The 16,153-nt window shown below is 40.2% G+C and overlaps 1 protein-coding gene across 2 annotated transcripts in view; it reads left to right on the top strand.

Annotated features, from left to right (window-relative positions):
* The window catches only part of ACAN (aggrecan), a 173,801-nt gene that overhangs the window by 73,783 nt on the left and 83,865 nt on the right, over positions 1–16,153 (top strand). For both annotated transcript variants that reach the window (XM_069222715.1, XM_069222714.1), the window contains exons 3-6: positions 892–1,275; positions 2,880–3,054; positions 5,365–5,492; positions 10,767–11,060. In XM_069222715.1, the coding sequence (XP_069078816.1) occupies positions 892–1,275; positions 2,880–3,054; positions 5,365–5,492; positions 10,767–11,060 (981 nt within the window). The remainder of the gene's footprint in view (positions 1–891; positions 1,276–2,879; positions 3,055–5,364; positions 5,493–10,766; positions 11,061–16,153) is intronic.

Genomic DNA, 16,153 nt, shown 5'->3' with positions numbered 1-16,153 from the left:
CATCCAGCACCACACTCATTTAAAAAATAAATAAATCTTTGTTAGTTTTCATTACAAACGTCATATCTTGAACCAAATAATACTACCAGAGTTGACTATGCAGGATTAGAATAATGAAACACAAATAGTCCACTTTGATGGAACTTGAATGACACCTCTGTCAGCATCTTGGAGTTGGTGACAGAAAGAGAGCAATATCAAACAATAATGGGATATTTGTCTACAGCAGAGCAACACATCTTTTCTTGCAATAGTTGTAACCAACATGCATAATATTAACCAATACAAAACAAAACAGTAACAGTTAAGGTTTTCTGGCTGGAGTGCATTGAAATGGCCACCAAGACGGTGTGGGTGTGAGAGGCATGGGGAGACCCTTCAGTTGGATGACTCTGTTCAGTAATAATTTATCTATTGGGAAGCTGGAAGAAGGAGGGGACATAAGCTATCCTCAGGTGTGGTGGTGTGGGAGGTCCTTTTCCTGACATATACAGGTCAATGTGGGGAGGTCAGCAATAGCACACAGGTCATATGGGGGCTCAGTGTGTCAGTTCTTCTGCCTCATCATGGATAGTAGGTCCTTTGAGGGGGTGGAGGGTTTCCAGCCCCACACTCTCATTAGCGTTAAGCTGACAACAAGCAACTGACTTTGTGTAAGTAACTTACACAGCGAAAGGTCAGGCAGATATGTGTTATGTAGGATTGGTAATATGGGAGAGGAAGGATTCACCATGAGGCTATGCCAGGTGGAAGGTAGGAAGTTCTCTAGATATCTATTCTTGAATGTTAAACGCTGAGGCAAATTTTAGCATTAATGAAAAAGTTATTTCAAAATTATTTTGTAATCATCTGTGTGTTTGTTTCTTTTGGTTTCTGCACTGAAATCAACAGACCATGTTAATGGACTGAGTGTGAGCATACCCGAACAGTCTCCGTTGAACACCACCTTGGGAAACTCCCTAACTATTCCTTGCTATTTCATCGACTCCTTGGAAGATGTGACCGTTGCACCCTCAACTCCCCCAGTCACCCCAAGAATCAAATGGACCAAACTCCATGATGGGAAGGAGACTGTCCTCCTGGTGGCCATCGATGGGCACATTCGCATCAACAGTGACTACAAAGGTTTAATCTCTATGCCCAACTATCCTCTCATCCCCACGGATGCCACCTTGGAAATTACACGACTGCGGTCCAGTGATTCCGGAATCTACCGCTGTGAGGTGATACGTGGCATTGAAGACACACAAGACTCCATAGAGGTCATTGTGAAAGGTGAACATTTTTCATACTTCATCTTGCATGCTATTATTCAACCACGTAGCCATGTTTATTTGTCAACTCTAAATGGTCCGTAGGACACTTTAGTTATTAAAGTTTGCATGAATTACTTATATGTGAGAATTAGAGCTGACAACATGGTTGTACTAACTGTTCATCATGCGTTCGACATGGAAATCAGAAAAGATAGAGTGAAACACAAATAAGGAAGGTTAGAGAAAGATATGCAGCAATTAGAGGAAAAAAAAACTTGTGAAAAGGAAGTAGAAGGAAGTGGAAGGACGAAGGAAGTAAAAGAAAAACTCTGGGGTATGACAAGGAGAAGCACTTTAGGAAGACAAGAGAAAGGAGCCCCGACACATGGCATTTAGGGGCAAAGGAACACTGAAGAATGGCATCTTAGGGAAAAGGAAATATGAGGAACTCTGAAGTGTGGAAGGAAAAGAAACTCTACAAGCTGGCATGCAGGAGAAAAGGGGATTTATAAATAGCATGTAGCGGAAAGGAACTCAAAGAGATGTCAAGTAAGGCAAAGGGAAACGGAAAAAATATGTTTTGGAGCACTAGAATAGGCACTGACTCAGCGTGCTGGTAAATTGTATACCTACCCTGGTGTGGCCACACAATAGACTAGGAAAGAGAGTAGCAGGGGACCAGAAGGGGCTTCAGGATACTGAAAGCTCCTTTTTGTGCAAGATGTGCAATCTGTCAGTATGGGTGTGCTCTCTTGTAGACACACATAAACTGTTGCTGTTCTTATATATCTGTGGTTTCTCCCTCACCTTTAACAATTGTTCACAATGTTCAGTGGCTGCTCCATTGTATAATGAGTGAGAAGTACATAAGATTGCTGTTGTCTCAGTGTGATTTGGGTCAAATATGGAACAAGGAATTAGTTATACGCCTGTATGTCTTTTCCTCCCACATATAATGCACTATATTACTCAGCATAACACTCCAAGCACCATAAGTATGCTCTGTGCTATAAGCATTAAGACGCTGAGGCCTACTTTAAATAAACCGACATAAAGTCGAGGCATTTATAGAGCTTTATAAAAGAAAACACAATCATTAAAGCTGCTCGTAAGTATTGGCACTACAATTAGCAGCTATTTTGTTGTCAACAATGGCACATATACTGATAACATAAACCACAATATAAAAGCATTGCTTAAGTCAATATATTGTTTTTTAAAGAAATGTGATCTCCTCTTTCGTAATTAAAGCTTTCAGCTATACTGAATTTACTTAAACGAAGCACGTGTATTGAATTGTCTTGTTGCTAAAACACGGGATCTGGTTATGTGATTTCCTAAAAAAAGTAGGTTTGTTTCTGTGTTACTTCATATTTTTGGATTATGCTACTGTACACTACAGTGTAGCATTATCATAAGAGTGTTGGATGAAAGATTGTTCCTTGCCAAGGGCATGATGGGAGACATCTTCACAAAACTGAGAAATTAAAAACAACAATTTCACAAGGTATTGCCTTCACCTTGTGATGGATTTTCACACTCAATAAGCCCAAGACTCAGACAAAATAAGGGACCGGACACCTTTGAATACATTTCACCATTTTGTGATGTTGTGTTTTTCAGGGATCGTTTTCCACTACAGGGCAATCTCCACCCGGTACACCTTGGACTTTATGAAGGCACAGAAAGCATGCATTCAGAACAGCGCTGCCATCGCCACCCCGGAGCAACTGCAGGCCGCCTATGATGATGGCTATAGTCAATGTGATGCCGGGTGGTTGTCTGACCAGACCGTCAGGTAGCGTAAAATCAAATCGTATTATGAATCAATCCATGAATTGACCGACCGCTCAATTACAGGATGAATGATTGTTTAAATCAGTGAACAAATGGACGAATCTTCGAACAAATGAGTGAGTAAGTCAATGGACGAACGGCTAACAAAACCAGCTTAAATTAAACATACACCTTTGGGAGCCGTAAATCCTGCCACCCAGGCAGCCTAAGCTTTTTTATTTGCCAAATGGCTGATGAACAAGCGAACCAACGTGACTATGGCCCACAGACGAACTACGTTGTTCAGTTTTCATTTCTCCAGCAGCACAGCTATCACTGGTGCAGCTGAGAGGTGGCACCGGACTCTAGGGGTGCTATGGGCCCATGGCATCCCAGTTATTCCTGTCTTTTACTGCCCAAGTGTGGATAGTTTTCTTTCCTTACTTGCTTTAAGTCTCATTGCAATGCCCTTGCAATGCCACTCAATTTCCGTAGTGCATGGGGAAGTCAACAGAGCAGTGTTATTAATTACAAGTGCCCTTGCCTGTGCTTCACTCTGTCCTGAAAGATTTGTATCATTTAACAAAGGTCCTATAATCTGAAAATAGGAAGTGGTTAATCCTCAAGCCCACCGAATGCAAAGCACTTTGTAATGACATTTCTGGAGGATAAGATCCGACTGTTCGGGGTCTTCTTCTTTTGACTCTCAGCGATCCTTCCAAAACATCTTAAACTCTCATTCATTCGAGGTGATTTTATAAGTGATGAACTTTCGAAGCTCGGGAAAAAACTACGTGTCACCACAGATAATGTGTACATCAATAGCCAGACAAGTGAGGAAACTGTTGTGTACTACTGGCACTTGAAATGGATGGACCCAGACCATTAATTGTACCTTCAGAAAAGTTCAGTGACCACAAACAGCCATTCAATAGTGCATCGTTGTGTGAACTTGACCATTGCTTTGTTTCAATGGCGGCTGCCACTGAACAGAGGTGATGGGGGGAAGGTGTTAAAAAATAAAATAAATAAAAAGGGCACTTACCTCCTGCACATGCATTCGTCTCTCCAACGTCCCTCATTCTCTTCCTGTGAAGCACACAGTCTCCCAGCCAATCATGACGCTGCTGTCACTAGCATGACAGCAGCATCATGATTGGCATGAGTGGCCTGCTTCACCGCTCACAGAGAGGGTTAAGGCCTGAGCACTTTCTCCTCCTAGCTGTGCAATACAGCCGGGTTGAGAAATGCAAAGGGTGCATGTCTGTTTGGCCAGCCCAACACGGCCGACCAAACCGACATGCGCACTTATTGTGCACATAAACCTCCCCCTCCAGCCCTCCTCCGGCCACCTCCTGACCAGCACCGCACTAGAAAAATAAAATGATAATAACATATTGTTATTATCATTTTATTTATCATTTTATTTTTCCTTTTGCTTCATGCAGGGGAGGAGCTACAGCTGCTGTGTTTCCAAATTAAGAGTAACAAACAAGTAAGAAACCCCACCCACTTTAGCACAGATGTAGTGAAGTGTGTGAAGACCACACCTGTCCTTCATATAGTACTTGATAGTCGTGTCGAACTAAGGGTCAAAGGGATGCCCACATGGTTTTCCAGCTCTAATGTCCAACTAGCGGACATCAAAATTCAATGACACATAGGGCCCGGATTAATATCCAGATCTAGTGTTCTGGTACAGCCGGGTCAATGGTATTCAGACTGTATATCACCTGCTCCACCAGCAATGCATGTGCCATTCATAGGATGACACATCAAACAACAGATGATGATGCATACCTTCATCCAAAATAACGTGTCCTTGTGTGCGCTTTCAATATGTGTTCTAACATATTATACACATTTGAACGGCCCATAATCCTTTTACCAGTCTCCTGGTGACTTCCATAACATTAGGTATATTTCCAATCAAGTTCAAAAACCAATTTACGGTGGACACCATTCTATCTATAGAAGCAAAATATTGAACATACACGAACCACATTGGTATTTCAAACCTCTCTGTCCCTCCCTCACCCTGGTTGCGGTTTTGGGATTATTCTGTTGCATTTTTCAGGATCATGGAACTCTGTGCATGAAGAATGCACATTGAATAAAATTATTTATTTGCAATCTATGGATCACAAGGAGGGATGAATAAATGAAATGACTGGCCGGGCTGAAGAATTTAGTGCTTAAAAGACCTTCATAATTGAGATTATGATCCCTCGTATACTAGCCTAATAAAGGCATTGACAGTCAACTTAAAAACGTATTTTCAGACAGGACTGTAGAAAATACTTCTTCAACTACTGTTGTAAATGTCTTACAGGTATCCCATGCATTATCCCAGGGAAGGCTGCTATGGTGACAAAGATGAATTTCCTGGTGTCAGAACATATGGAATTCGAGAAACCGATGAAACCTATGATGTCTACTGTTTTGCAAAACAAATGCAAGGTGATTTTTTTTAAATAAAAAAAACTACTTTTGGGAGACGACTGTTAGGAAACAAAACAATATATTTTGCTCGTACAAGCTTGTTTCCCATGCTACATGAGAATCTTCTATAAAACTGTAATACAAACAAAAACGTGATAAGAATGTATGTTTGGTCACCTCACTCATAATTGTATGCACTAAGCAGCTGCACAATACTTGAACTACTTCTGTACCACATAATTTCATTTGCCTAATCTTTTATTTTGAAAAGGAATAAAATAACATTACAAAAAAGAAAAAAAATACAAAGTGCATAAAAAGAAGGTAAGAGTCCCAGTGTGACTGTAAAGTGAATAAAGATGTTTAACAGAAATCAAACATGAAAAGTATTCCTGTAATACTATCCTGCAATACCATAAAAGAAAACAAGCTCTGTTCATGACTGGTTGTGGGACTGTTTGCTTTAAACATTCATATGTGGACCACCACAGAAGTAAAAAAGATTCCACCCCAAAACATTTACAGTTTATCCCGGGTAAGCACTCTTAGATTTGCATAAAGCTAAGTTCGCAGTCTTTTAACAAAAGGGACCATATAAAAGTACCTACAGTGTCAGGGACACTACCATCAGCTTCTGTAATGTACATGCTGTGCGTAGCACCCATATGAAGCTTCTTAGAGAATGTCAGGTTATTCGTGCCTGGGATATCTCTGCCATGAAAAATAAAACCTATTGTTTTACTGTGAGGACGTCATTTGAGCCTCCAGGGGAAATGGTGAAAAGGCATCTGCTGGTCCATCACCTCATCTCAGTCCAAAAGACAAGAAGAAGGTAGTGGAATGGCAGATGATGGAACTCCATATCACAGATGCTTCAGCCTCAATCTTCGGTCTCGTAAGACTAAAAATAGGTGGGGAAATGGCAAAAGAATGATGAATAATATATTGGTTCCACCAGCCATCATCTCTCTCGCTCTCAGTGAGTGAGTGCAAATCCACAAAACATAATAGATCGCTCATGTATTCTGCAGCAGTCCACACAGAACTCCTACCTATATGTTATGTAGTCTTTATTATCTCAGAAGGAGCACAGTGCATGTCCAGCTGGAAAAGAATGAAGAGGGAAGGATGGAAAGAGTTGGAGGGATTGGTAAAGCAGGTGGAGGACCTGGAGTGGTAGAACATAATTTTATAGATGCTTCAGAAGGGCAGGGAAGAAGTGGGAAACTAAAGGTGGCAAGACACCAACCATTTCCATACTGTCAAATGGTAGAGGTGTCAATCATAGTGAGTAGAGGAAGCAAAAACATATATCATATGTTGCCCCCTTGACTTCTCTCTCCCTGCACAGCCCGTCTTTGACATCATTTTATAGGGTGTATTCAAAGTGGAGCTATGCACACAGTAAAACTGTAGAAAGGCTACATATCAATAATGGAAGTTTTTCTTTTTCACCTTATGGTTCTAAGTGACATCATTGACAACCTAAAATTCACCTGCTTCATCTATGATGTCTCTTTGTCCTCTTCAGTAGAAAACCAACATATTATTGGTAGTTACCCATATACAATTCTCTATCTATACACTTTCTGCTCAACAATTAGGGCCAGATTTAAGACAAGTGCAGCGCCACTTTTCTTGCACCCCTTAGCGCTCCCCTACCGTCACCATGTGTGTGTCGTATTTAAAATACAGTGCACCATGGCGCGGAGTAGGGGGCAATCAAACTGTTTGACATGATTGATGTACTGTTCAGGCTTAGGTAGTCATCGATGAATATCAATTTTCATGTAATCAATCAATAACCACTTAGAGAATCATTAAGCATGAGACAATACATCAACGGTTCATGAATAACCACAACTCAATTATAAGTTTTATCAGTTTTATTTCACTATTAGTTACAATACTAAGTCATAAGGTTAATTCAAACTTTATTCAGTTAGCTCAGAATTAGTTCATTAATGACCACCAATAACATAATCTAATCAGAACTTGAGAAAACATATGCTCGAATGCTTCAGCATAAGCCAACAAAGATCAATGCCACCTAAAAGAATCCTACCTAACCCAGATTAGCATTAGCATGTGGGACTTCATGCGAAAACAATTTATAACTCAAATTTAGAAAACATCTAGCTAAAAGAAAAACTATTTAAACAGCGCAGTTGGTACCTAGAAAGAAAGGCACAAAAAGTTAACAGTCACATTGTCATAGCTACCTATGCCCGGAATCTAATTAATGAATATTTCATTGGTAAGCGTCACTTGTAATGTTTAGGACCAGGACTCTTATCTAGTCGGAGCTTTCATGCTTGCAATCTTCTTAAAACCAAATATGTAACCAACTTACAATATCGAGCACTGAGGTATTTACCATTTCTATGTTAAATTGGGTAAAAGGTTACACTGTAATTCAATAGCTACTTATTATATCTCTATATATTTCTATATGTTTTTGTCAAAAATGACTGGTACTATCATGACTCATCTCTCTCATCAACCCTTAAACATATTTATACTACTCTCTGCCATGCTTGTCAGGATTTTGTACAAATGTTATCTTTATCTCTAAATTAGGGGAGAACTTATCTTAACTTCCCTAATTAGTCAAATGTTTTCTCTTCAAATTCAGACCAATGATTATGATGAAGTGATGAATGACCATGAATACTACATTGGTATGATTAATCAATGCATTCCTCTTGGTGGTCTTTCCGAAATTCTTACTAGTATTCTGTCTTGTTTATAATTCACCAATTACATTAATTATGGAATTTTCCAGCACCTGCAACTTGTTAATAATTACTTGAACTTGAGAACTGTATTTCTCTCACGGGTGTTCTCATTGAATAATCGCTTTAACAGAGGGACCAAATAGTTATAATCACTATGGACTGGCAAGGTTTCACAATATCTTTCTTTATCTTCTCATATTCTTTCAGAAATTATAAAATTGTTCTTTCTTTCTTAGACTTTTGGGTAATGAGACCCTTTGTATTCTTTTATCCCTCACCCTAAATCTTTCTTCTGTTTCCTCGGATTATAGTCCACTGGAAATTCTGGAATGGTCACAGACTTGCATGACACTTTTGCATGCTCAGATTTTAACTATCTGAAAAATTAGAGTTTATAGGTCTATTAGTGACCTCACTGTACCTCTTTTGAATTCGTTTTCAACCTTGAAAAAGCCCCAGGTGGGACTACCATAGGGGGCGACACATGTGTTGGCTGTTGTAATCTGCTCTATGTTCTTTGAATTCATTGGATTTGCCTTATCACATTTCTCGTCATTTTACGTATTTTTTGTTCTTTGCTCTCAATTGGACTTATGATGTTCTAATTAAAGACGATTCTGACTCAATTGGTGAATGTGGGTTCTCATCTCTCTACTTGTGTTGGACTATTTCAGGAAAGGGGCTATGGTCCATACCCCTTAAACCTTGAGTACCCACTTAATTATTCGCCCTAATTGGGCATTCAACAGGAAGGGAATATCTTGGACCTAACGACACGTTACAAAAACCATGATTACAGAGCTACTTATGTGAGTAGCACAACCAGTGCTGCAGGCCCACTAGAAGCATTTGATTTACAGGCCCTGGCACTTTACTAGGTAGTTACTAGTAAATCAAATATGCCAATCATGGATAAACCAATCACATATAATTTACACAGAGAGCATGTGCACTTTAGCACTGGTTAGCAGTGGTAAAGTGCTCAGAGTTCAAAAGCCAACAGCAACAGGTCAGAAAAAATTAGGAGGCAGGAGGCAAAAAGATTGGGGATGACCCTGCATAAGCAAAAAAGTTCAACAGGCCCCAAACACACTTTGCCAACAGGGCTCAAATGCATCTCATCTATTAGCATCAATAAGGCCCCAACATGCTTGAGGTGCTTGTGCTTCCGTTCGGAAGGAACATGGTCTTGATGTTTCTGACGGACTGTACCCTTTGGAGAGCTGTAAAGGCTAATTTCGTCATGGTTGGTCACTGCCACTGTCCATAAAGGCATAGAAGAGGTAAAAAGCACTAGGATGAAATGTTTCCCAGGACAATACCTACTGGCAAGGATCATTCAAGCATTACCATTGATCAATGTTGCAATTTTCTTGCAATCCGTATCTGACATTTTCTATGTTTCGAAACTGTTAAACAAATTCTGATGTCTAAAATGCTTTCATTTTCCAACAGTAAAAATCCTAACAGAATTATCCTTTCTAACAGCGTATGTCTATATATTGAATTGCTAACATCGTTATGCACACACTTTAATGAATCAAATATAATAAAGCATAAGCTTTTATGCTCACAGAGCTCACCAAGAATCAAAGACGTTAAAGGTATATAGGTGGTACTAGGCACACCCAGTCGACCCTTTTCCCTATCTGTTCTTGACAAGTCTACCAGAATTTACTTACTGCTTGCATGTGTCTCTCGTGCATGGTGGAGCCCTCTTCCAGAACTTCCGGTATTTTTATTACGAAGCAAAATGTTTTAGAATACTTCTGAGACTCAAGGTAAAATAATTTTTTGAAACATCTAATTTTCCAAGCACCTTTCCCAGGAATATGCTTCCTTCATCTGCTGCATTCATTCTGTTAAATGAAATATTGTTTTTAAATGCTATGTGGCAGTCATATTGGTTAAATCTAAGTGGCAGGTGTTTTATAAATGTAGGGTATGCCATCAAACTAAATTTAGGGACTTCTAAGCCTTCACCTGGCACTAAGGGCCTGGATACCCCATTGGTTGATTAGCCGCACATTGTAAATCCTAATTGATTCATTGACCTGACAGCATATGTACCAAATGTTTAGTTAATGAAACAAGAATATTAAACTTTTAGTGCAGGAGAGAAAGGCCAGAATATTTAGAGGCCAACTGAAGAGTCAGAAAGTGTACAAGCAAACAGTGCACTGGGAAACCAGCATACAGATTTAAAATTGTAAAAATACTCACAACAAATATGAGATGTTAATGAGAGCAGTAAACGCAGGTTTTCTATGTTGTAATGCATTTTCTGGAAGAAGAAAGTTTGGAATAGCTTTACTGTTAAATATTTCATGTAATTAACACATATCAGATTTTTCTTGTATGGACCCTTTATGTCTTTGTGACTCAAATCACGTGTAGTTTATTTAAATTATTTTATTGTTCTTACCTAAAGAATCACTGCCACAGGGCTGATATATGCTACAAAAACAGCAAAATCTGCTGGTCAAAACGTATCAAACAGAAAGACGAAAAGCCTGTTTTTCTTATGGATGTTATTTGTGTGATTGATTTATAGGAGAAGTGTTCTATGCTACATCCCCCAACCAGTTCACGTTCAAAGAGGCAGAAGAACAATGCCAGAAGCTGGGAGCTCAAATGGCCACAACCGGGCAGCTGTATTTGGCCTGGAAGGGTGGGATGGATGTGTGCAGTGCTGGCTGGCTGGCGGATCGCAGTGTAAGATATCCAATTGTCAAACCACGGCCCACCTGTGGTGGAAACTTAGTTGGTGTGAGAACTGTTTACCTCCACCCCAACCAGACTGGCTATCCCGACCCTGAATCTCGCTATGATGCCATCTGCTACAGAGGTGGGTGAAGTTCTGTTCACATTGTTTTATAATGAGAAGTGAATAATAACTTCATTGTGAAGCTATACTGGCAGTTTGGCAGCAATTGCTAGTATGTATCAGTAAATGATCTTCTAGTCTAGGAAATAAGAGGATGTTGCAGGAGATATTTCACTCATGTGTGGGTTTTTTGGTGATTCTCCTGCAAATGAAAGTATAAGATTTTATAATGCTCTGTTAAAAAAACTACCAAAATTCAACAGTTATAGTTATGTCACGCCATGCACAGTGTTGTCAATGATGTCAGTTCAGTTGTCACTGGTAAGGTTCTCAATAATGTCATAGAACACGTCAAGTATGGTGTAATATGTGAGGTCATAAGCAGTGTGTTGCGAGGGCACGAGATATAGTTGCTTGAAACAACTATAACATTTGAATTTCATTTTTTTTAGTTTAAAACATTATGTTTAAAGTAGTAGTAGTAGTACAAAAAATTTATTTGACTTTCAGCAAGTCATAAAAGTATCAAATATTTTACATTTTAATATACAATAAATACAATAAATAGACTAAAATCTTAATGATTTACAATAATAAAGGATCCATACATGAAAAAATGTTTAAAATTCTTTAAGAAAATTTCCTAAGTACGAACCGTTAGATAAAATAGTTCAAGTTATATTGCTACCCCCATGCGCTTTCTTGTGTTTAATACGGAGCATAAAAAATTAGCCAAGGTTCCGCACATCTCAATGGATGATAGCACCTGGAGGCTGGCATACGTGGTGCGACACTGAGGGAGATTAATTAGCCTTAGAAGAGGTGCTACTAAGCGCTTTCTTTGCTTGGCGTAAAATTTGCAAAATAAAACCACATGGATTGTAGTTTGTGGTGCCTTTGCATCACTTGGGCAAGCCTTCAAGATGGTGCTCCCATCATTCATAGTTGGGAAGGTCACTAGACGGTGGAATATATCTAGCCTCAGTCTGGTGAGAACAAAACGATGGCGGGGATTTATCACATTCGTCAGATAAGGCTGAATGGCCTCAGTCGACAAAATTATTTGATTGTGAATGACGGTGGGCTTTTTTGATTCAACCTCCCATCGTAAGTCTTCTAGATATTTTAATGCCAGAGCACTCAGGTCCTTCCTAGAGATTGTGACCAGCAAAGCTGGATTTGTGTAATAAGCTTTATTGCCCATGTTTTAAAAAAAAATCATAATGTATCTTAGCCAAGGCACCCTTGTTGCGTATATAGACTCCATGCAGTCAGTCAAAATGGCCTTATTTAGTTCAGTATGTTCCGAGGTCCAGATTTTGTGCCATAGCAGTAAGGGTTGAATCTTTATCAAGTCGGTAATAAAGGGGGACCCCAGTTCTGAGTGGGTAAGATATGATGATGTACCTTTTGGTACCATCAATAGATATCTTATAAAATCATTTTCAACCGTCTGCACCATGTTACAATCGGTGTATCCCCAAATTCCGGACCCATACGTGGCGGCTGGGATGCACTTGGCTTTGTAAATTTTTATCATATTTGGCGGGGTAATCCCTCCTATCCTTTTAGAAAAAAGCCTTAGAGCCATCGTTGTTTTTATAAGATGGGTTTTTTATTGTCTTACTACAATTAGCCCAGGAGCCCTGATTGTCAAACATTATGCCCAGATAGGAAAAGGTGCGCGCAGTTTCTACTCTCCCATCCGCGGTTATAATGTTATAGGATTTGCTGCGTTTCCCACCACAGTTCATAATGAACGTTTTTGAGCGATTGACAGTAAGACCCAATTGTGACATAAATGTAATGCAAGTAGTTAAAAGTTTTTGTAAGGCTAACGGGGTCCTGGCCACTAAAAATGCGTCATCTGCATAAAGTAAAACCGGGACAGCACGATTGCCTATTTGGGGTAGATCTTTGCAGTTACTAGCCAACACATTTTCTAAGTTATTTATGTACAATGAGAAGAGGAATGGAGCAAGAACGCAGCCTTGGCGCACGCCTCTAAATATGCCAAAAGGGCGAGTAATTTCCCCTCTTTAGGCCGTACCTCACTCTTGCTCTGCACCCTGTGTACATGTCTCGTATAAACTGAATTATGGCTGGTTCTACCCCCATGCTGCTTAGGATATCCCATAACTTGTCATGTAGTACACAGTCAAATGCTGATGATAGGTCAATGAAAGCCAGATGCAGATTACCTTCTCTAATCCTTGTATACTTTCCTATGCTAATACTTAGATTCAGGCTTTGTTCCACTGTGCCAATACCTTTCCGGAATCCGTATTGGACAGAGGATAAAGCTCTCTTTTCTTCTGCCCATATTTGCAATCTGTTCAGGATGATTCTCCCTGCTAATTTAGCCGTTGAGTCCAGTAGGGAGATTGGTCTATAACAGGCTGGGTTAAGACGGTCTCCTTTTTTATATATAGGAATTATATTAGAATCTCGCCAAGATGGTAGGGGACCTTGTATGCAAATGGCCCTTAATGCCTGCGTTAATACAGGGCCCCATAGGTGGATATTGGCCTTGTATATATCAATCGGGATGCCATCAGGGCCCGGAGCTTTCCGTGATTTGCTCAGAAATATGGCTTCCTCTACCTCCTCAAGGCTAAATTGTGGGGTTATTAACAAGCGTGTGCCTTCCTGGAGGGCTTGATCATATACAGGAGATGTAGGGTTTGCTTCGCTGTCAAGCGCATATATTTTAGAGAAGTGTGCGATCCAGTCTTCTTCGGAGATCGCTATTTCCATCCTGGGGGAATCTCTATCCCCGAACAAAGGTGAGTTGATTGTTTTCCAAAAAAGAATATTATCTTTCGTTCGGCTAGCTGTGTGTAGAGTTTCCCACAGGGTTCTTTTTAGAGTCAATTTCCTTCCCTTCATTACTGCTTTATATTCTTGTCTACACTTACGTATCTCAATTAAGGATCTTTTTGGAGCTTTTAGAGCCTTTTTCAATTTCCTATGTGCTTGTGAGCAGTTATAATCAAACCATCCAGTGGCCCTTTTTTTTCCCGGGTTACCCCTTCTGGTAGTAAGGGCTTTCTTTATGAATTGCATGATCAAAGTAAAAGCATTTAAACGTCGCCCTGGGTCTAAATTCTCGCTTAAACAGTCTGCAAAAGCGTGCTTGCAGTCGCTTAGTAGCTGCTTAAGGAGAAAGTCGGGGTCAGTCTGTGACCATTTCAGGGTGTATCCGTTACACGGCATTAATTCAATGTCGTCTATCAGGGTGGGCCTGTCGTCTCTATCTGCGGTTAGGGGAGTTATTAGGAGGTTGAGGCTCTGGGGGTAGTGATCGCTAATTACGATGTCATGCAATGTATATTTCTTGAGGTAGTGTGTAAAATGGGTTGACATTAAGACGTAATCAATCACGGTATTTGCACCCCTTCCGTTGTATGTTGGATTAAACTTTGATTCAGCAGTGTATAATTCATTTGCGAAGGATAAATTGTGGGTTTGTGCCAGTAAATTCAGTGCGTCTCCTTGGGTGTTGTGTGCAAAATGGAGACTTAAGCCAACGCCTTCAGAATCCCAGCCACATACCTTATCTGAGGTTTCTTTACAGGGATGGACATTGAAGTCTCCACCCCAGATCATAAAGGTCTCACGGCTGTTATTAGTATTTGTTATTTTTTTTAAATCATTTCCCATCTCCATTAGGATGTTGGCAAACTCTCCTGGGGCTGCATTATTATAAAAGTTAATGATTACTAGATGAGTCTTGTGATCCAAGTTACCCTCTATCATTTGATAGTGTAGACTCGTAAATTTCATCTCTAGATTTTGTAGTCGTAACTTGTTAGAGATGTATGTGCATAAACCCCCTTTTGGTCTGCCGTGCCTAGACAGGGCAGCTGGTGAGTGAAATATTTTATAGCCGTTGATGTGGAGGGGACTCGCTATCCACGTCTCTTGGAGGCATATGCATGAATATTTTTCTATAAAGTTCACCCAAGTCTCATTGCCTATTTTGTTGTTTAAACCTGCAATGTTCCAGAATACTAGAGCAATCTCTGCTTTCTGTTTAGGGATACCATGCTGGTCTACTGATGTACCGGGAGGTATAATGTCACCTGATGATTGGGGTGAATTTCTGGGGGCACTGTTTTGGGTTAAGTGAATTTGGGACCTGTTTGCTATGGAATCTATTGTGTAAGATATGTGTTCTTTGTTTGAAGCCCACCCTGATTTGTGTTCTATCTGGACTAGTTCTTCTGAAGGAGCTGTCTGATTCTTATTGAGTCAATCGATATCTTCTAAGGCCGTAAGGGGGTGAAATCTGTTGCGCCCTATTTGAAAATCTGGTATGTTAGAAAAAACTCTTGCTAGTTGTGGACCTGTGGAGTTGCATCCCTCTGGGCTTTGATAAAAGAAGCCTAAGGGTAGTAGTGAGATTCCTTGGGAAGTAACCTGTGTGGCTCCTAGTTTGTGGATAATTTTGTCCACTAAATTTGGTGACCTGAATGTAAGGACCACGCAGTCGCCTTCCAGGACTTTCTTACTGCTACCTAACCACTTGATTCTCCTGACCATTTTTATAGTTTCGAAGAGAGACCCCACCGTTCCTGAGCCCAAACGGACTCCTATCCAATTGAGGGCCTTATTTCTCAGAGCTATCCAAGATTCTGTCTGTTGGTCATCTAAAACTGGAACGTTGGCCAAAATCACTACATAAGGAGTAGCCTCTGGTGGAAGATGTAATAGATCACTTGGGCGATATCGTATATTTGGGGATTCAATTCTGCTATATGTATTCCTCCCTGAGTTTACATAGGAGTGAGTGGTCATTGTCCTCGGTGTGCTGTTGCCTATTCTCTTAGCTAGTCTAGGATTTAAGTCTACTTGATCAGGGAGGGAATCTTGAGCTGTAGCAGCAGGGGATACAGGCCGGAGAGTTGGATTCGAATTGGATGCTTGTGGCTGCGTTGATATCTTTCTCAGGGGATCTACATTCGAATGTATACCATTTGTCCTATATTGCAGGAAAGATTGGGTGTTGTTTTCCTGATCTAGGATCAAAGGTGGTGTATTAAGATCCTTTAGTACGTGATATGAATCTGTTTATTGTATGGCCTTTATTAATCCTAGTCCTGCCTCGAGTT

This window comes from Pleurodeles waltl, chromosome 3_1 (genome assembly GCF_031143425.1).
Source record: "Pleurodeles waltl isolate 20211129_DDA chromosome 3_1, aPleWal1.hap1.20221129, whole genome shotgun sequence".
Lineage (NCBI taxonomy): Eukaryota > Metazoa > Chordata > Amphibia > Caudata > Salamandridae > Pleurodeles > Pleurodeles waltl.
This window is presented reverse-complemented; position numbering and strand designations above follow the sequence as displayed.